A 21453-nucleotide genomic window follows, 5' to 3' on the forward strand; every position below is an offset into this window, starting at 1 on the left:
AGTGGGATGACAAAGGATTAACTATGAATGTCCCTGTCAAATTGGGACAGTTAGAGGGTATGAAGATGTAGTTCCATCCCTGTTATTGAAACAGTCTTCATCCACCAGTCTTGTCAGCTTCTGTATGTGAGATAGTGAAGCATTGTCTTGTCATTTGTTTCAGAAGCAAAATGTCTTCTGACACAGAAAAACTTAGGGGGGATTTGGCAAATCATCAGGTTCAGAATCTGAGCCTGCTTTACAAATGGACCAAATTTTTATTTCTGATGGCTTTGTTAGAAAATTCAGCAGCATCATTGGTTTTTTTGTGACAGCTAGTGATACACATTACATTTTCAGCGGGGATTGCCACTGGACATGGACTCGTAGCAAGTATGTCCTAAAACCACAAAACTGCTGAAACTTAGCATTTATCGGAATAAGGAATTAATATACATGAGGATTTAGTTCTAGAATGTTTGTGCTATATTTTTTGCATTTCTAGTTAAGAATTTAATATGATTTTACACAATATATGTGTGGAGTGTGATATTAAAGGATTTTCCTTTGAGATGCCCACTAAAAGGACAGGTCTTGGGCCTTTGTTACAGCATTTTGTAAACACAATTACAGGTACTGCTAATATAAAAAAGATACACCAGAATAGAAATCAGAACATATGTTTCCTGCAGTGAAGCATGAATAGATTTCTTACGGTAAGGTTTATGCTCCCTGATTAGTCATATCTGGAAGAAGAGAAGAACAGATGGTTTCCAGCTGCATTTCAATTTGAGAAGCAAGCACTAAATTCTGGAATATGAATTCTCTGGGACTTTCCCTTTTATCTACAGGTTGGCTGGGCGGAAGAATATTTTTGAGAATGCCCAAAATTGCTTCTTTCCATTCTTTGTATCACTGCCATTTCTGATCATTTAACAGCCAAACTATATAACACGCATGCATTCAATATATCTTGTTTTACTTTTAGAATAAACCATGATGGAAAGCTAGCTGGGTTGGGGTCATACCATGCAAAGTTGAGTGAATCAACCTTTTTCTGCTGTGCCATTGTCCCAGTGAAATTTGCCTTTACCTTCTCCTTTGCTGTTAATCTTAGGAGGAAAGATGCTGGCCTGATCTCATCTCATCTCCTGCCCACTGTGTAACGATTATTTTTAAAATAAAAATATGACACAAGTACTGTTCTAAGCTGCTTTAGGAGGTTATCATTCTGGAAGGTGTGCATGTACATATAATAATAAACCATCATCATCCTCACCACCACAACTGGGTCAGAAGAACTATATTTTTCAGCAAGTCTGAATGACAACACTTGTCCTTTTTAAAAATTAGTGACTGTATGTTCAGTTACAAGAACCTGAGTTATATAAGCTACTCTTATTTTGTAAAACAAGTAATAACTCACATCAAGACACAAAAATAATCTAACAACATAAAAGGATTCTTCCCTTAAATAGGATCTCTCAAATGTACATAAGAACAAACATGCTACCGTATTTTCCGGCGTATAAGATGACTGGGTGTATAAGACGACCCCCAACTTTTCCAGTTAAAATATAGAGTTTGGGATATACTCACCGTATAAGACTACCCCTCTTCCAATGCACACCAAATACAAATTAAAAAAAATCAGATTTGATTTCAGTACGGTAATTTTAATTCAAATGACATGCAGGTACATATCAGAAACCTTGTTGTATACAAAGCCTGCTTGGACTGGTCAGCTCTCCCTGCCTGCCCAGCCCTCCCTGTCTCCAAGACTATCAGAGCGGTAGCTGCTTTTATACGATCGTTGCATACAGTGGGAATGGGGCCACAGCCATTTTTGAGCTCCCCCCACCATATGCGGCGACTGCAGATTCTCCAGTCCAGCTCAGAAGTTTCAGCACCTGCCCTCTAATATACGCCAGAAAATACAGTAAATTAATTGGAGTGCAGTCCCATTGTCCCTAATGTGCTTATTGACCTAATAGTAACAGTTTTCATAATGTGACTAGTTTGCTGTCAGATGCAGTGGTGCTGATATGTGAAGGAACATATGGGCTGTGAATAGCAATTGTTTTTAGTTCAAATGCTAAATGCTAAGCTGTCATTCAAAGCATGGAGGAAAGAGAAGTAAAAATGTACCTATTTCATTGAGACTTCTGCCATAGAAAAGATAATTTCTCTATGGGCAATTAAAAACAGGTTAAATGTACATGTGTGTGTCTTAGCAATGTCTGCGATGCACCACAGTAGTTCAATTCAATAAATGGCCCTAAATTAGTCATACTGTAGCACAGTCTCCCCCTGGGTACTTTTGGATGTTTTGGACTGCAGCTCCCATCAACTTAGTCAACATTGTCAGGGATGACACAAGTAGCATAGCAAGGGTTGGAATACAAATGTAAATAAATGAGATTTTGTTCATGATAACTAAAAGCCACAAACTCCATCGGTTTGTCTCCATTCTTACTTTAGAATGTTTCCTTTCTCATTCTGTTTCAGGTATCTTGGGCAGAGCAACAGTATGAAAAGAAACGAAGTAAGCGTTCAGTATTCAAAGGCTCAGCAGAAAATCTTTTCAATGATCCAATGTGGAATCAACAATGGTATCTGGTAAGACTTTACATTTATATATCGAGGGGTCGTTCCCACTGCAGTTTGCTCTGAAGCAGGATTCGGGGCAAATGACCCATTTGAAACTGCTTCCGATCCTCATTGGATTGATTCCAGGAGGAAAGAAGCAGGACAAACACAAATAACCCGGGGTTCCCTGACACTACTTTGGAAGTGGTGTTTTTTTTTTAGAAGAATCGATTCTGAAGTGTGCCCAATACGTGGGAATGCCAGATCAGAACTAATTTTTCATATAATATGAAAACTTTTGGAAAGTATTTTCAGGTTTTGAGACTGAACATATTCCATCAGTTTTACAGCTCTTCTGGACTGAATTAAAGAAGTGTGAGTTCTTGTGACATAGCTCATTGGATTTTGTTGGGGCTTCCTGGTTGTTGCCACTGCTTCTATTTGTGAATTATTTTTGGGGACTGTTTGCAGTGATTTCTTGAATCTTTACTACTGCTTTTCAAAGCTGTTTTTTAAAATGGGGATATGGCTTGATAAAGTGGCCCTATCATTTGAAGGGCAATTCTTTCCCCCCTTTCCCTTTTTTTTTAAAAAAGAAAACTCTTAAAATTATAGAACGATATGCAGGAGTGTCATTTCACTTATGCACTGATATTTTAATGCAGTGGTGCACTACAGTAGTACAAATCTAAGAAAAAGGTTTTTGTTTTTTTAAGAAAGAAGGATAAGAAAATGAGACACATTATTCTGAAATGTCTCTTGATGAAAAAGAAACCTACTTGAATGTGGGACTAAAATGATGCAGCTGGTGCTGGGAATTGCCAGAAAATTGTCCAGGGCAGCAAATATGCCCACAAATATTACAACTTCCTGACATACCTGCCTGTCTGAAGGAGCCTTCTTATCTTCTATAACACTGAGTACCAATTATTGGTATTTTCTCCTTCAGGTTCAGAAAAAGAAAGAACTAGTGATTTACAGGACAAACCTAGTGTTGGTGTTTTTGTTTGTTTGTTTGTTTGGGTTTTTTTTGTTTGTTTTTTGTGCATTCAAGTCATTTTCTGACTTATGGCCACCCTAAAGGGAAATTTATTATGGGATTTTCTTGGCAAGTTTCTTCAGAGGAGGTTTGCCATTGCCAATTACTGAGGCTGAGGGAGTGTGAGTTGACCAAGGTCACCCAATGGGTTTCCATGGCAGAGCAGGGATTCAAACCCTGGTCTCCACCAGCACACTACACTGGCTCTGGAACAAACCTATAGCTTAGATTAATTCTCTGAAGTGTAATTACCAAAATAAAAGCTATTAAAAAGCTGAAATCAGATATATACATGTTTGGAAGAAATCCTCATGACTGTAGCACAAAGTTGAGGATGGGTCCCATGTGACAAGAGGAACACTTGCTCATGGCTCACTGGAGCTGACTGAATGAGATGTACTTATGGATAAATAAAGATCAGGTTACAATTCTCAACACACTTACTGGAAACTAAATCCTATTAAACATTGTTGGATTTACTTGAGAACAAGTGTGATAGGACTGGGCATAATCCTATTAAAGTTAAGACCTGTTAATGTAACTGCAGACAGAAAAGATTATTCATGTCGTCCCTTCAAGTTGCTTCTGACTTCTGGCGATCCTAAGGTGAACCTATCACAGGGTTTTTATGACAAGATTTGTTCAAGGGGTTTTTGCCTTTGCCTCCCCCTGGGGCTGAGAGACTGTGACTTGCTCAAAGTCAACCAGTGGATTTCTGTAGCCAAGCAGGGATATAAAAGTTGCTCTCCAGACTTGTTATCCAACACTCAAATCACTACATCACAGTGGTGTAGTGAACATGGTGAACATGGGATACACTCAAACCATTGGGATATCATGTTCCCATATACCTTCTCTGCACAGAGTTGGAAAAGACTTTTGTTTGAAAATCTAGAGAGCCTTTCCAGTGGAGAGCAGAGATGAGGGGATATATGCCCCTGCAGATGTTGCTGAACTGAAACTCCCCTCATTTCTCACTGTGAGCTATGCTGAGTAGGACTGATGACAGCTGAATGCCAGCTACATCCTTATATGTAGAGGGTGCAGACCTAGATGGATTGATGACCTGACTTGGTATAGCAAAGGTTTATATGCACCTAAAATTCTGGCTTGAGACTTACAATAGAATGACTAGCATCACGTTAGTGACATATGGAGGCATAAATCCAATTGGCATCTGGAGAGCTATATGATCTCCATTCCTGGCTTAGATCAGTTAATTCTTCAGTTAGTGGAGCTCAATGAACTTCCTCTTATAAAGTTCATAAGTCTAATACCTACTGACCCACCCATCAATTGATAGCTGGATCATTAGTTCCACCCATCAGTTTCAGCAATCTCATCCCCAGACTGCATTCATATCCATACAGTGATATTTCTAAATTATCAGGGGTTATATTGGGAGGCTGCAGTGGATTGATGGTGGAGAAATCCTGTTTGTCAGATGGAACTCCACTTGTCATCTTTTTGAGTCAGAATGGTAAGTTCAAAGAAAGTATTAAATTTACAAATCTCCTGATTTCTAAGGGGTTGTCTATTAAAGACAGCCAGTGCAATGTAGAAGTTTGAATATTGTATTAGGATTCCAGAAGAACAGGTCTGAATACCTACTGAAGCCATGGAATACTCCTTCAAGATTATGCTCTTTTAAAAACATTTCCAAAAATTTAATGGAAATACAAATCCTACAAAGAACTATATCCAAATGACTTTGGGCAAGTCACATTCTTTCAGCCTTAGAGGAAGTTAGTGGCAAAACTTCATCTTTTCAAGAAAGCCCTAGGATAATGTTGCCGTAAATTGGAGCTGTCTTGAAAGCATATAACAAATGCAATGGTTACAAAAGGTAATAACAAATGGTGATTTAATGTTAGCCTTTTACAACCCAATCAGAAACAGGATGGCAAAAAGAGGTCTGCCTGATAAGCAGCTATAAAAAGGAGGAGGAGCCATTAAGAGAGGAGGAGTGTGTCAAGAACAGCAGAGAACAGTTAGAACGGCAAGAGGTGCAGATAAGGGTTTAGCCTTAATAGGATTCAGATTCCTATGTAAGGGAGGAAAGATTGGAAAAGGACAAGAAAAGTCCAGTGATATTAGAGGAGTGTGTTCTGTGGGGCATAGGACAGTGAGGGAACTGGAACAAAGTAAATTTGTAACAACTGAAGTACTATAATATACTTCAACCAACTACCAAGCAAGATACTATCATAAATTATGCATGTAAACAAAAGCTATTTTCTTCTTGTTCACAAAGGAGTGACCTGAAATGATTTATGTATAACATCAAAACATGCTGCCAAGAATATTCAAATTACTTAATAGTAGAGACTTAATAGTAGAGACAAAAAGTCAGTGGGCAGATCAAGGAATAGAGAGATAGTTCTGACAGAAAAGAAGGCTTAAACTATTTAGATTAAGACAGGAGAAGAATCCTGTGGAACCCAGTGGTTGTGACATAATTTGGTGCCAATTGGTGGGATCTGAAAGACCCAATCTGGTGGGATCCAAGAGACCCACTGTGAGGGGATCTGAAAGATCTAGTGTGAGAGATCTAAGAAATCCAGTCATCACAATACCCAACTGCTTAGCTGTCCTCAATACAAATTCAAGATTATGCTTTTTTGGAAACATTTCCAAAGATTTAAAGGAAATACAAACCTTCATTCCTACAGATAACTATATCCAAATGAACCAATGCATCATCCTATATATGTTCAATTAATATATTAATTTTTGCAATGCGGTAGTGAGCAATAGTTGTTAATTCTTATTTAAAAGAAGGATTCATCCTCTGGTGAAAAGCAAGAGTATAATCTGTCCTGGAAGCACTGACCTCCTCTATTCTCTCATCCATCCAGATTTAGAATTAAACAGTAAGAGTTATGTCTGCTGGAATTTTATAAGTTCTTTGACATTGTTTTGCTTTGCTTCATTCCTTAGATCCTTTGCTATGTGCGCCTAAATTTTGCCCTTGACTTATCCACAGGTCATAGCAAAATCCATAATTTTTGGCCCCAAAATTTTCCCTCGACTTATACATGAGGTCAACTTATAGTCGAGTAAATACGGTACCTCCTCCTTCTTTGCTACATGCTAGCACTATATGGGATGACCAACAGACACCACAAAATTGCTGAACAGAGATCTATACACTGTGTACTTTTCTTACAATTCAGGTCTCCTTCACACTATATAATTATAGGACTTTGATACCACTTTAATGATTATGGCTCCACCCTATGGGATCTTGGGATTTATAGTGTCATGATATGTTTGGAATTTTCTGCCAAAGAGCTCTGTTGTCTTGTCAAAATGCAAATCCTGGAATTCCATAGGATGTAGCCATAGCTGTTATCAAAGTGCTGTAACAATATAGTATGAAAGAGACCTCAGATTTCATTTGGTATATCAGTCATTAAATGGCCCAAAGTCGGATGAAAAGGCAACACAGTAAAATATATGTAGAATTATAGCTAAGTGAGTGGTGAAGAAATGGCAGAAACCTCTATGGTGAATTTCTTTAAAGAAAATAAACAAAACCATGTTTTCAATATGCCATTGTCATCATGTAGCTTGACTCAAAGTCTAGCAGAAGAGAGGTTGCTGATCAGGGACCCAGTCAATCAAGAATGATCCTTCTTTGGTTTTGTCAAAACTTCAGCAGCAGCAGCCATAAAGAGGCAAGAATCTGTGAGCAACATTTACAACATGCAAAAGTGCTTTTACTTGATAAAAGAATTGTTAAAATCAGTAGGCAATTAGCAAATGTGTGTGGTGCCATTCATTCACAGGGACTTGGGCAAAAGAGATTCCCATGGATCTTGTCCATTGCCAACAGAACAACTGGTCAACCCAGGTAGATTTTTGAAGCATATAAAACAATTTGATACTGCTGGTGTGAATAAATACATGTATTCTCTTTTATTTTTTCCTAGCAAGACACAAGAATGACTCCAACTCTGCCAAAATTGGATCTCCATGTTCTCCCAGTGTGGCAAAAAGGGATTACAGGAAAGGGGGTTGTCATAACTGTGCTTGATGATGGCTTGGAGTGGAATCACACAGACATTTATCCTAACTATGTGAGTTTGATGCTTCAATAGCAGTCCACCAGTGATTGCTGGCCATTGATTTCCAATGCTTGCTCAGCATTAACTCTCAATGGGTGGCATTCAGATGACTATCTGACAGCCTAATCTACCTTTCTGGGCTATTGTAAATATAAATGTGAGATAAACTTATGAGGTCCCTGCATTAAAGTCAGGAGGCTATAAATATGGCAAATAAGCCAATAAATTTTATTATTATTATTATTTTGTTTAAAGGCAGATTAATAATACATATTAGAATTAATGTACCTACATTAATGGAAGAGAAGAATATAAATGGCTACTAGTTATGGTGTTTACATATTAACTCCAGGATCAAAGGCTACAGCACTCATTTCCTGCTCATGGGCTTCCTGTAGGCAATTATTTTGGCTACTGTAGGAACAGAATGCTAAAGAAAATGAGTCTTTCCTGTGATCCATATGTCCTCTTCTAATGTTCTTACATTATGTGCTACTCCATTGCCTCAGCAGTTTGACTGAGAAGAGTTTTTTTTATCCATTCTTCTCTTTCTTTTCTTTTCTTTGTCTAATTTAGGATCCAGATGCAAGTTATGATTTCAATGACAATGATCATGATCCATTTCCTAGATATGATCCAACAAATGAAAACAAGTGAGTAAAGATCAACCCTTGTATGAGTTTCTGTCATCAATGGTTAGTGAAGGAAATCCTTGACTATTTCATCCTTGCATATTCAACATTCCTGAAGTGTTTCACAGGAATTATTCTGTGGAGAAAAAAAATCAAGTTTTTTGTGCAAACACGGGAAACAGAGTTTTTTGCAGGGGAAGCCCATTTTCTTTATAGGAAAGATTTCATACAAAAAAAGGGAAGTTTTGTTCACAGAATATTTTTTTTTCTTGACACTTAGTCTCTGTACTGAACCAGTGTCTGAGGTCAGTAACGACAGATGAGGGTGAGCAAATTGAAACTTAATTTGGGCAAGACAGAGGTACTCTTGATCAGTCAGAAGGCAGATCAGGGAATAGGGACTCAGCCTGTATTGGATGGGGTTACACTCCCTCTGAAATCTTAGGTTCACAGCTTGGGTGTGCTTTTTGATTCAGATCTGAGCCTGGATGCCCAGGTTTCAGCAGTGGCCATGAGTGCATTTGCACAGTTAAAACTAGTGCACCAATTGTGCCTGTTCCTTGAGAAGTCAGATCTGGCTATGATGACACATGACTTGACATTAGATCTCTCTGTCCCTGCCTAGGAAAAGATGATACTATAAATTTGCCTTATGACCTACGTGTCTTGTTTTGTGGGACCACTATGAAAGGAATCTACCTATTCTTTTCAAAACTGTGATATTAAATTGCCTTTCTGTAGCCTACCCAGTCAAGCAAGTACAAACTACCCAGTCATGTAAGAGATAATGGTTGTTCTGCAGGTCAGACTTTGAATAATGGCCTGAGAAGCCCAATGAAAGGAGAGGAAGTGATTCATTTCAAAAGTGGAGTTGTGAACAAGTAGCTTTTACAAGCCAGTGGAGATGTCACTATTTTTAATGACACATTAAAGAACTTTCACCTGGCTTCACCAGCCCCTATTTGAAAAAATCATATGTAGTTTACTGTATGGTTAACAGAAATAATATCATCAAAGTGGAAGGTTTTCAAAGTGGAAGGTTATCAAAGAATAAATGTTCCAATGCTTTTGAAAATGTATTACTCTCTTAGCAGCAGTATTTATCGGCAGTAGGGAACTATTATCCCCCAGTTGAAATGGTGATATCTCTACCTCTCTGCAAAAATCTACTCGTTATTAATATGAAAATGAAATTCAGAATGGAAGCATTCAACTGCTCCATTACATACAGAACTATACTAGTAAAGAAAGGGAACCATCTTTTTATGTAGTGAAGGTCATACAACCCAGCAAAAAATTTTTTTTATCACTGACCCTAGTAATAAAAATGAATTATACCTTTAAATGATGTGACCTTATGAGATAACTTGATATCTATAGATAAGATGCATTGCTTTAAAAATATCATTTTCAGCTCAGTGTTTTCTTGAGAAAGTCAGTTTGTTCTTTATAAACCCTGATTTACCATTAAACTGGATTACAACATCAATACATTCTATGACAACAGTCTGATCTTATCCCTGTTGGCTCAATTTGAGTTTGATAGATTCAAATGAATCATTATTGCATAATAATTTTTAAACTTTTATTGTGCTTTATTTAAACAGTCATAAGGAGAGAATAGCAACTAACATGTTTCAAATATTAGTTTTCAAGATGCAGGAAACTACCTTGAGTCTTTCCTTTTTGTACTTAATCTGTATGAAGTTGGTGATTTGTTGCAGGCATGGAACACGGTGTGCAGGAGAGATTGCTATGCAAGCAAACAACATAAAATGTGGAGTTGGAGTTGCATATAGATCCAAAGTTGGAGGTAAAACATAAGTTCAATAATTTCATTTTAGTAGAATTTTCCCCAACAGTGGAGTTGAAGGGGGTTAGTGCTACTAACTTGAGCAACTAGAGTAGAAAAGAATGTTACTGAAAGCTTTCTGTGGAGGTTACACATTATGGCTCTACAATAAACTAGAATATTCTTCTGCAGCAAATACATTTTGCATGTAATTGCTTTGTCCCCCCCCCCCCCCAAACGATCCTGTTATAAGATGGAGTGGGATGTAATTGCCCTAGGTAGCAGCTTCTGAGCTTCACATATGCTGAAGTGGTCATGAACTTGATTTGGTATACAGCCAAGTACTGATAATCAATATTTTCCTGCATGCAAAGAGATCTTGTAGCACCTTTTAGACAACTGAAAGAAAGAAGGTTGTAGCATGAGCTTTCGTAGACTTGAGCCTACTTCCTCAGATGCATACAGTGCATCTAAAGAGTCCAGGGGCAGACCCATATAAACTGGTGGTGTGTGAGGATGTCAACTGAAATTCAAAACCTTGTGGGTATAGAGATGAGGTGGCACGTTCATTTTTAACAATGGTCATTGGGGGACAAAGGCAGGAGGAAGGATATTGCTTAAAGCCAAGGAGATTAGATAACCATATGAATGAGTATTATAATGTAGTGTGGAAATCACAGAGAAGATGCCCTCAGAAGGATTGGGGAGGGGGGTTGATAGTGTTGAAATGTGTGTAGTGTGCCAGGAAACCATTGTTTCTATTCAACCCACTGCTGATGGACTAGAGTCTGTTGATAGATTCCAATTCTGCTATTTCTCTTTCCAATCTTCTTTTGAAGTTCTTTTTATCAAGGACCTATCTTCTGAGGTCTCAGATGGAATGCCCACAAAGGCTGAAATGTTCAGCAACTTCTAATGTCTGATTTGTGTCCATTTATCCTCTGGCATAGGGACCAGACTCTTTGCCCAATGTAGAGTGATGAAAGATATTGCTGACATAATATTGCATAAATCATATTGGCGGATGAGCAAGTGAAAGTCCCTCTAGTATTGTGGATGATGTGATTAGGTCCTGTGATGACATTTCCTGAAGAGATGTGTGGGCAGAATTGGCATCTAGGTTTGTGGCAAGGCTTTGTACCAGTGTCCACATCTGTGTTATGTGTCCCATTGTAGGTAAGTAATTTTTTAAGGTTTGGAAGCTGCATGTAGGCAAGTAAAGGCCTGCCACCAAGAGTCCTTGAGAGAGCAGCATTATTGTCCAGAATGGGCTGTAGTTCCTTGATGAAACACCTAAGTGTATGCGACCACTAGTGAACTCCTGTCATTTTCTCTCTTCAGTCTGTTCTGTAATCAATTAGTCCTTCATACAAATCTTGTTTTGTTTAGTTGTTTTTTATTTCATGTGGTGGGTACTGTATTTGAGGAATGCTTGTTGTAATTCCATGAGTCTGGCATCACTATCCTATGGGTCTGAGCAGATGCAACTGAATCATAGGATTGGCTGTAAACTATGGATCTGGTAGTGTGTTAACGGTGGAAACTGGTGGCATGTAAATACGTGTAGTGTTCAGTGGGTTTGCAAATATAGTGTGGTGCTTAGAGGTCCATTTTGTAGCTGTGCCATGGTGTCCAGAATGTGAACGTATTCTTTTGCTAATTCCATTCTACTGTCCAGGGTTGGGAATTTTTTTTACTGATTTTTATTTTGATGGGTTAAAACCATACCAGATTTGCACTTCTTGAGTCAATATGTGAACCAGAAGACAGTTACCCTTCAATATTCACAGTTTTCAGAATTTTGCATTGCAGTTCGATTGGGGGGAAGTTAAAAAAAAAAGTGCATGTTAGAGAGGAAAATATACCAAACATAAATACACACACACACACATTAAATGAGGAGCCCTGGTGGCACAGTGGTTAAACGTTGGTTCTTCAGTCACAACATTGTAAGTTTGAACCTAGAGGAGGGCTCCAAGGTCCACTGATCCTTCCATCCTTTTGTAGGTTGGTAAAATGAGTACTCAGTTTGTTGGGTGCTATTGGCTTACATATTGTAAACTTCTTAGGGAGTGCTAGTTCACTGATAAGTGGTATAGAAATGTACTTGCAATTGCTATTGCTTTGAAAAACAATTAGAAAAATATCATGCTTTTGGCAAAATATCATAGATGAATCTATATATTAGGGGAAATGCACACAGATAAATTTTCATGAAGATTACAAACTGATGTGGAAATGGAACAGAAGCAACTGGAGATACAAGAGAGGGAAACATGAAAAGGAATCAAAATTGGTAGTTTTATCCACCATATTTAGGGCTATCAGCACCAGCACAAATTACAGACTATCTGTTTCAGCTTTCATTATCTTCTGATTAAAATGAATATAAGCATCTGGTTTTCTACTAATTCTAAATTTGGCTTACCAACAAGAAAGTTGGCTAAAATGTTTATTTGAAAAGTACTTACAGACATTTAAAAGTAAAATAGTAAACTATGAAAAAATAAGAATCTGCAATGAAATATTAAAATATTAATTAATATTAAAAGAGTAATTAAAGTCAATATTTTCTCATTTATAACTATTACTTGATCATGTTTGCATGAATAATATACAATTAGCTGATAATTTCGCGATGTGTGAATGGTTAGGTTTTTAGATTACAACTCCCAGAATCCCCAAACCATCATTGGTACCAAATAATAATACAGAAATGATAGGTAGCTCAGATATCTTGTCAAGAGTAATCTAGCCTGAAAAGTAAAAGCCATTTCTTTTCTACATCTCTACTGGGTCAGACAAATTTCTAGATTATCTTTGTGTTTCACTTACTTATCTTTCATTTGAACTGTATGCTAGTATTGTAACCAATACTAGCATACTCTCTCTCTCTCTCTCTCTCTCTCTCTGACATACACACACTTTAAGAACTGTGATCAACACTGAATTCTGAGAAGCATGTGGTGTAGTGTTGTAGTGTTAAAGGGGACAGACCTGTTGTTCTCTTTCTAAAAATTAATTAAAATGGGACAGCTACAGATATCTGTGCTGGCTGCTTTCACATTTAAAATTCTTCTGAGTTAACCAGTATTCACATCGCCTCTGCTTGGCTTGCAAGGTGTTATTGTGTTATTTTCCAACCTGACATTACTATTCCCCTTCACACTTTTGTGACTTGCTAAATGAAGCAATTGCATCTCAAGCTAGAGAAAGGCCCCCCACCCACCCTGGTTCTTTGAAGGGGATGCCATTTAATGAGAATTTTGGAATATTGATTTCCCTCCATCCAATAGAAGTCTTGTGTTCACCAGCTCTGACATCTTATCCTGTAGGACAATGCATTTCTATTTACATGGCAACATGCAACCCTCTGTATTGCTAATACAGAGAGAGCAAAAAATAATTATCGGCTTTCCCCTCTCCTCGTCTTTCTATTAAGGCATAAGAATGCTGGATGGAATAGTCACTGATGCCATAGAAGCTAGTTCAATTGGTTTCAGCCCGGATCACGTGGACATTTATAGTGCCAGCTGGGGTCCAAATGATGATGGGAAAACCGTAGAGGGACCAGGCAGATTGGCACAGAAGGCTTTTGAATATGGGATCAAAAAGGTGAGACCTTTTAACAGTGTTATTTTAAAGCCTCTCAAATGCTAGAGAATAATAAAAAGACAAATCTTTTGCTTGATTCAAGGAAATCTATATCATTTGCTAGTTCTGCTATTTTATATAACATTTCCAGAAATAAGTGGTAGGAAAGTGTCTGGAATGTTCAGGAACCAGGGTTAATGTCTTGGTGATGGTAAGTTTCTCTTTTTAAAGATTGTTGGTGCCAGTGCTTCTTTCTCACACCGTTTTTGCTTTTTGCTTTTCTTCTTTCAAACAAGAGCTGCTTGTTTTATTGAATATTAATGAGGTTTTATGCAAAGTGCTCCTATAAAATATTCATACACATTCTTCTTCATGAATATTGCATTTACCTTTCTTTGCAAGCCAAGATATAGAGCATTATTTCATAAACCCGTGAATAACTCAATCTGTTCTAATTAAGAGAATGGGAACAAATGTGAAATCATATCTTCCATGTTGGCTCTTTAGATCAAGTGTGTTTTTATTGGCAGAATTTTTTATACATATCCACATATGAAACGACCATGCCAGCCATTTAGTCAGAGAGAGAGTTGCTCTTGGCTGCACATACAGAGGAAGTGACATTATCATTGACAAAAGGGCTTTGGTTTCAGTTTCCAAAGCAGTAATACTCATCATGGAAAATGCAACCTTGAGCCAAGGAAGAAGAAATTTGCTTGGCCCTTCAGATGTCATTGGGCTCCAGTTCCCATCATCTCTCACCACTTGCTCTACTCATTAAGGCTGTTGGGAGATGAACTCCCATAATGGCTGAGATCCTGGATCAGCTGCTTAGTTAAGTATACTTTTCTAAGGGGCTCCATAGATTGACACAGAAAGCTTTTGGGTATGGAATCAAAAAGGTGACATTTTTTCACAGAGACAACAATGTTATTTTAAAGCCTTTAAAATATTGGAACATAGAAAAATATAAACCTTTTCCCTTGATCCAAGGAAATCTGTATCGTCTTCTTTCCCTCTATCTTATGTCCTTAGCATCTCCTGCCCCACCTCATCCTGCTTTACCAGGCAGCAGTCACTGCAAGCAACAGAAGTCAGTCCTATCAAGGCACAGTAGACTGTTTCTACCCCTTCTCATCGGTAATTTCTGATGCTAAAATGAGAAGCAGGATCTCTGATACAATTTCTCCACTTGAGATGGGGTAGAAACATCACTATGTTGTGTCCTGATCAATAAGGCACAGCATCTGAATGATCACAGGTTCTTTGAACATCTTAATGAACACAAGTTCTCTGAATTGGACATCTGAATAAATATAAATTCTTTACCCCTATTCTAAGTACAAGATTAATTACAATAGGAACCTAGTAAACTGCCACAGCCCACATAGTGAGTCAGACCACTGGTTCATCATATCCAGGATCTGACTCTTGATCAGCAGCAGGTTCCACGGTGGATTTTTCCTAGATTTATTTGGAGATTTTTGGTATTCTTTGGAGGTCTCCCATCTAAGTAGTAACCAGGTCTGGCTAACTTTGTTCAGGTTCCAAGATTAGATGAGATCATGTGTGTTCATGGTGGAATGGCGACCTTCAGTCTGTTCAATCCTCCATTTACTGCAAAGAACTGCATATATTTCCCTGACCTTTGACCTGCATATTTATTCAACATTCACTCATTCATTCTCTATACTTTACAGATTTGTTATCTGTCACTTAGTTGATAGCCTATCAGAAAGTGGACTGTCCCAAGACCCTTTGCTGTGTGAGGCAGAACAGTTCTTCCCATGGCTCTTTCCATGGGCCAAGAACAAGGAGGCAGGAGGATTGAGCAGCCACAGGACTAGGCAGTGGGGGTGAGCCTCCTGCCCCCTGAAATAAGGCAAAATTGGGTCACAAGACTGCTGTGCAATCTAGCTCCTTCAACAACCATTAGTCAGAGGTAAACTAAACAACTAAGTACAAGCACAAAATCTTAGGACAGTTGTTTTAGTTGAGCAATATTAACAAGAGGAATAAGAAAAAAATCCCTGCAGCGTATCCAATGTATATTTACATGGGAGGGGACTTCTAAGTGTTCATAGTAAAGGCTAATTTTGTATATGCCCAGGAGAGAGAGGGGGTGGGGTCTCTTCCTGGTCTAGGAAAGAAGAAACAAAATACAGAATATCCTCTCCTTTCTTGTAGAAGGACCACACATCCTAATCTGTAGAAAGTCTGGAAACAACCACAAAAGGTGGTGAAGCACCCCTATAGTTGCCTTTCACCATTTGGACATTTTGTACAAACTCTTTGGTTCTTTCTTAATGGTCCTGTTAGGAATTTGTCCCAGCTCAAAATGGTTTCTATGTTGACTGATCATACTATCTCTATGAATGCATCACAAAAAATGAATTTTGAATTTTAGAGGGAATAGGTGCTTAGATATTAATGTACAATGCCATCATCTTCTGTCATACACAAAATGATCACTTTGAGGATTCCTTTGAAGGTAGTGGGCTTTCCATCATGTAGATTTTAAAGCAGAGGCTGGATGGCCACCTCTCAAGGATGTTTTAGCTGTGGATTCCTGCTCTGACAGAAGCTCAGAAGTGATGGCCTTTGGGGTTCCTTCCAACTGTATGATTCTGTGACTCACATCTGAGCCATCAGTTCTCAAATCCCTAAAGTACCCCAACCCTGTCATCTTCCAAAAGCCTGATGACATAAAAATATCTTAACTTGCTGATAGAAGACAAGCAAGGATAGGGCTTGCTCTGGCCTCCCTGTGGATTTGCATGTGTGATACTGGGGCTTTTTAAAAATTTCCAATCACTTCTCTAATTTTTTTACTTTTGGTTCCAGTCCTTGTACTAATTGCGCCCAACTTGGAGATCAGACTTTTATTTTAAAGCAGCCACACAGAGGGTTGACATTTCAATCGAGCTATCCATCATGAACTGTGATTTCTTGATCTCACCATCAGCCTACTTCACATCAGTGCATATGTAAAGTTGGAATTTTGGGCCTCACTATTTATCTCTTGTTTTCACTGAATGTTCATTTGCTATTTAGTGACGATTGTCCCAGTTTGGAGAGAAAGAGGAGATCCTTTCGGAACTCTTCCCAATCTGTTTTTGTCCCCACCATTAATTTATCAGCAGCAGTATGTAGACATTCTTAACTCCATGTTTGGCACCAAAACATTCTCTCCACTTCAGGCTTGGTAGCTATAAATGTCTTCCACTTTCCTTTGAGAGTATTTATGTTTTCTTCAAATTCTTGATCTTTTAATGTATCTTCATAGCTTTTGCTCTGAAAGTAATGTACTAGAGAGTTAGGCATGTTAGGTCTGTGGTAATCAAAATGCTGGTCTGTAGGCCAGTGCTGGTCCATAAGCCATCAGCTGTTGGTCTATGGTGAGTTTCCATAAAAGAAAGAAGCACGTGGTAAAAATATAGCAGTAGTCCCTGGCATACTGGGGAAAGAACTGCTGGTCACTAACATCAGATAGTTTGAAAAGCTCCATGCTAGGAGGCAGATTTGCATTTACTTAACTTGAGAAGCACTATGTTATTTATTTATTTATTATATTACTGTAATTTGTATCCTACTTTTCTCCCAAAATTGGGACCCAAAGCAACTTACAGTCTAAAAACATACAATTAAAAACTTACAAGCATGACAGCTAAAGTGACTATGTTAGGAGACCTTACAGCACCTTTACATTTACAATGGGCCCTTTGTATACACGGAGGATAAGGGCTTTAAGTCTACATGAACAGCAAGCCCCATTCGTTTTAAAGACTGTGCGCTCGTGTTTGTAGCACAGCATGCGCACCATAGGTGCATGTGCTATTGTAACAAATGGGCTTGCTATCCCCATAGGTTTAAAGCTGTGGCTGGCAAACCCATATAGGATGGGCACACTGTACAGTCGGCCCTTCTTATACACGGATTCAAGCATCCATGGTTTGAAAATGTTAAAAAAAGGTATACATTTCAAATATCAAACCTTGATTTTCCTTTTTTTATAAGGAACACCATTTTGCTATGTCATTATATTTAATGGGACTTGAGCATCCACTGATTTTGTTATCCACGGGGGATCTTGAACCAAACCCCAGTGTATAACAAGGATCCACTGTACTTTATAGAGGTTTATATATAATTTTTCCTCTTTCAATATATCTGTATCAGTTAACCAGTTACTGAATTATTTTGTAATATTTCCTTTATTATTTTGCCATTGCTTCCACAATAATCAGATTACCAGTCTAATTCACTAGTTATAATTATGGTTATGATTATTCAGTTCAATATACAGTGTGTTTTCATTGTTTTTTTCTGAAATATATGTGCAAGGAGGAAATTAATAAAGACCTAGCTGCTAGTGTTGAGCCTTCCTTCTTAAAAACATTTCCAGAGTCCCTGTCCACCACTCAAGTCAAGATGCATAATATCCCAAAATTGTCAAATTGCTTTGGCACATGAAGCAGAAAATCCTACAAACAAAATGCAAAAATTACTAAGTAAATAACTAACAACTTCATTTTCTTTTCCCCACAATCCCTGTAAACTCAGAAGTTCATATATATTTTTAATAAAACCTAGCAAAAATAAACAATGGCCTTGGAATATTTCCAAAGAACCTTCTGTTGGGAGTGATAATGTATCTTTGCCCTGAATTAAATAATTTAAACACACTTTACAACACCCACTGTCCATACTGGTTAAGGCTTCTAGGAGCTGAAGTCCATCAATATCTGGGGACCAGAATTTTGGATCTACAGACTTAAAAACCAGTGTTGCCATAATTTCCTTCTAATCTTTCTATTAAGCTAAAGAGAGGACAGCATTGAGGAAAGTATTAGAAAGCAACAACTTTCTTACTGAATTTATATCCCACCTTTCTCCCAAACTGGGATTCATTTCTGGAATGGGATTCACTTTGGACTTCATGGAAGTCCTATTTAACTTCTACAGTTCCTGACTACTGACTGTGCTAGCTGGGTTTAAGGAAGCTGTGATCCAAAACAATTAGAAGGCATAGAGTTTTCTATCTCTGCTCTATTCTATGGCTTATTGTTTACAATCCATCTGAGTTCCTACGTATAGGACTGCAAATCCCACACTGGGATCATAATGTGATTTTATCAACAATTAGGCTTTGATTCCTGTAGAAAGCAGACTGTAGGATTATTGCTTTCAAAGATCTCAATGACAAATGTATCATCAAAGAGGTATTTTATTAGACTTTAGAATAATTTGTGTTATTAAAGTCAGTTACAAACCAAATGCAGAAGGTTCTTACAAGCAAAAGAAACCATCCAGGCAAATAAAATAGAGAATTTCTGTCCTTGTAATTAGAAAAGATGTGAGAAAGAGATGAAAATTACATCTTTATTTTGCATTCCATAAATGATATAAATTGCATTCCATAAATTATGAAGACACTACTCAGATGGCTAATGGCTGTCTGAGATATCCCTATGTTTGATAAAGTAACCAGAACAAATACATAATGCAGGAAAAGCCTATAGATAAGAATAGATAGCTTCTCTTCATGAGATATGTTATTGTTAATTGCCTTCAAGTCAACTTTGACCTCTGGCCACTCTGTAAATGAGGCATCTCCAAGTCTTCCTATCCTCAATGGGTCTGCTCAGTTTTTGCAGACTTAGGGCTGTGTCCTCCTTGACTGAGTCTATCAGTCTGGTGTGTGGTCTTCCTCTCTTTCTGCTGCCCTCTATCTTTCCAAGCATTGTCATCTTTTCTAATGAGTCATGTCTTCTCATGATGTGGCCAAAGTACAAAAACCTCAGTTTAGTAATTTTGGCTTCTAGGGAAAGTTCAACTCCAGTTTGTTCTTGTACCCATTTGTTTTCAGCCATCCATGGTATCTGCAGAACACTTTTCCAGCACCACATCTCAACTGAGTTGATTTTCCTTCTACCTGATTTCTTCACCATCCAGCTCTCAACATCATACAAAGTGCTAAGAAATACAGTAGTATGAAGAATCCTCATTTTAGTGTTCAATTGTATATCTTTGCACTTTAGGATCTTGTCTAATTCTTTCATAGGTGCCCTTCCTAGTCCTAGTCTTCTTCTGATTTCTTGACTGTAATTTCCATTCTGGTCAATGATTGATCCAAGATGTGAGAAGACGTTGGAGTTTATCGCACTAGTGAGATCCCATGGGCAAATGGGAGTTAAACGTGATTTAAATTAAATTTGAATTTAAACAAAACTTGCAAATTTGGGGAGTTTATCACACCAAATTGCTTCCAAAATGAAATAACACGAAGTTAAACTGCAGTTAAAATGGAGAAAACCAGTAGCTTTTTACTTTCAGGATGTTCCGAAAGTAAAAAGCTGCCAGTTTTCTCCACTTTAACTACAGTTTAACTCCACATCATTTCACATTAACTGTTACGTCGTGTGATAGACTTTGGGCATTTCCAGGTTTTCTTTGCGTTAAATCACATTTAACTCCCGTTTGCCCGTGGGATCTTGCTAGTGTGATAAATTTATTAGACTATTTCAATTTCCTCATCATGTGTATTGAATTTGTGAATATCCTCCATGGTCATTATCTTAGTTTTGTTAATGTTCAGCATTAAAACTGCCTTTGTGCTTTCTTCTTTGACTTTCACTAATAGTTATTCCACATCTTTGTTATTTTCTGCTACTATTATGCATATCTTAGGTTGTTGATATTCCTGTCTCCAGTCTTCAATCCTCCTTCCTCTGAATCTAAGCCTGCTTTTCTTATGGTATTTTCTGTATATAAGTTGAATTAATAAGGTGCCAATATAAGATCTAACTTTCTTTCCAGTTGGGAATCGCTCTGTTTCTCCATATTCTGTTCTAACTGTAGCCTCTTGTCCCAAGTATAGATTGTGCATCAGGACAATAAAATGTTCTGATCAAAGGTATCATGAGAACCTTTGTGCATTTGCAACCACACCTCGGTGGCCATCCTAGGTAGTGGCTTTTGGGAGCTATAGTCCAAAAGAAGTAACTGTTGCCAGCACTGGATTTTGATGCCAGTGAGAATGATCCTCTTCATCATGGCCACTAACTGAGGATTAGTTCCCCAGGACTAGATTTTTATAAACTCAGGAACATCTTGCCCTGTTTATACTGGAAACAAGAATGTTGGCACAGTTATGAAAGTGATTCACCACCAAAAAGCACATAAAGCTAAGTGGTTGCAAGGCAATTTGAACTAGTAGCAGCTGCATTTCAAGTTTTCAAAGCACTTCACTTATATTCTCAGTTGTCCTTACAAATTAACTGTAAGGTATTCCAGGGTTATTATTCCCATGTAACAGATGAGCCTGATGAAGTTGAGGTCTGCTTAAAATGAGCTATAAGGCTTAATGCTGTACCAATTCCCTTATTATGGAAGTGTAAGCTAGAAACTGTCTCAGCAAAGAATGCAAAGAGTATAGCCACATCACAATCTAAATACCCCTCCCTAAACTGTAAGTCCCAGAAATCCATGGGATATGGCCATGGCATTATGGTGGACTCACAGTGCTGTGAGTGTGTAAGTATGAAAGAAGCCTTGAAATCTTCCAGGAGAGTAAATTCATCCTATTTCTAGCAAAAGACAGTCTAGGTGGCTTAGGAGGATCTCAGAAATAGCCTGGGGTACATATAAGACTGAAGGATTGCATTTTGCTGGCTGTTGACCTAGAGGAAAAGTTACTATTTAAGCCAAATAAAACTTTTTTAAAACACCAAATTGCTGCATAGAAGAAAGCAGAGC

The 21453-nt window shown here is 37.9% G+C and overlaps 1 protein-coding gene across 1 annotated transcript in view; it reads left to right on the forward strand.

Moving 5' to 3' along the window:
• The window catches only part of PCSK1 (proprotein convertase subtilisin/kexin type 1), a 57615-nt gene that overhangs the window by 11067 nt on the left and 25095 nt on the right, over positions 1-21453 (forward strand). The window contains exons 3-7 of the mRNA XM_089492906.1: positions 2488-2598; positions 7543-7689; positions 8254-8330; positions 10034-10122; positions 13544-13716. Coding sequence (XP_089349032.1) covers positions 2488-2598; positions 7543-7689; positions 8254-8330; positions 10034-10122; positions 13544-13716 — 597 coding nt within the window. The remainder of the gene's footprint in view (positions 1-2487; positions 2599-7542; positions 7690-8253; positions 8331-10033; positions 10123-13543; positions 13717-21453) is intronic.

The sequence above is a fragment of the Sceloporus occidentalis genome, unplaced genomic scaffold (genome assembly GCF_023333645.1).
Source record: "Sceloporus occidentalis isolate IW3139 unplaced genomic scaffold, rSceOcc1.0.p SCAF_1, whole genome shotgun sequence".
Lineage (NCBI taxonomy): Eukaryota > Metazoa > Chordata > Lepidosauria > Squamata > Phrynosomatidae > Sceloporus > Sceloporus occidentalis.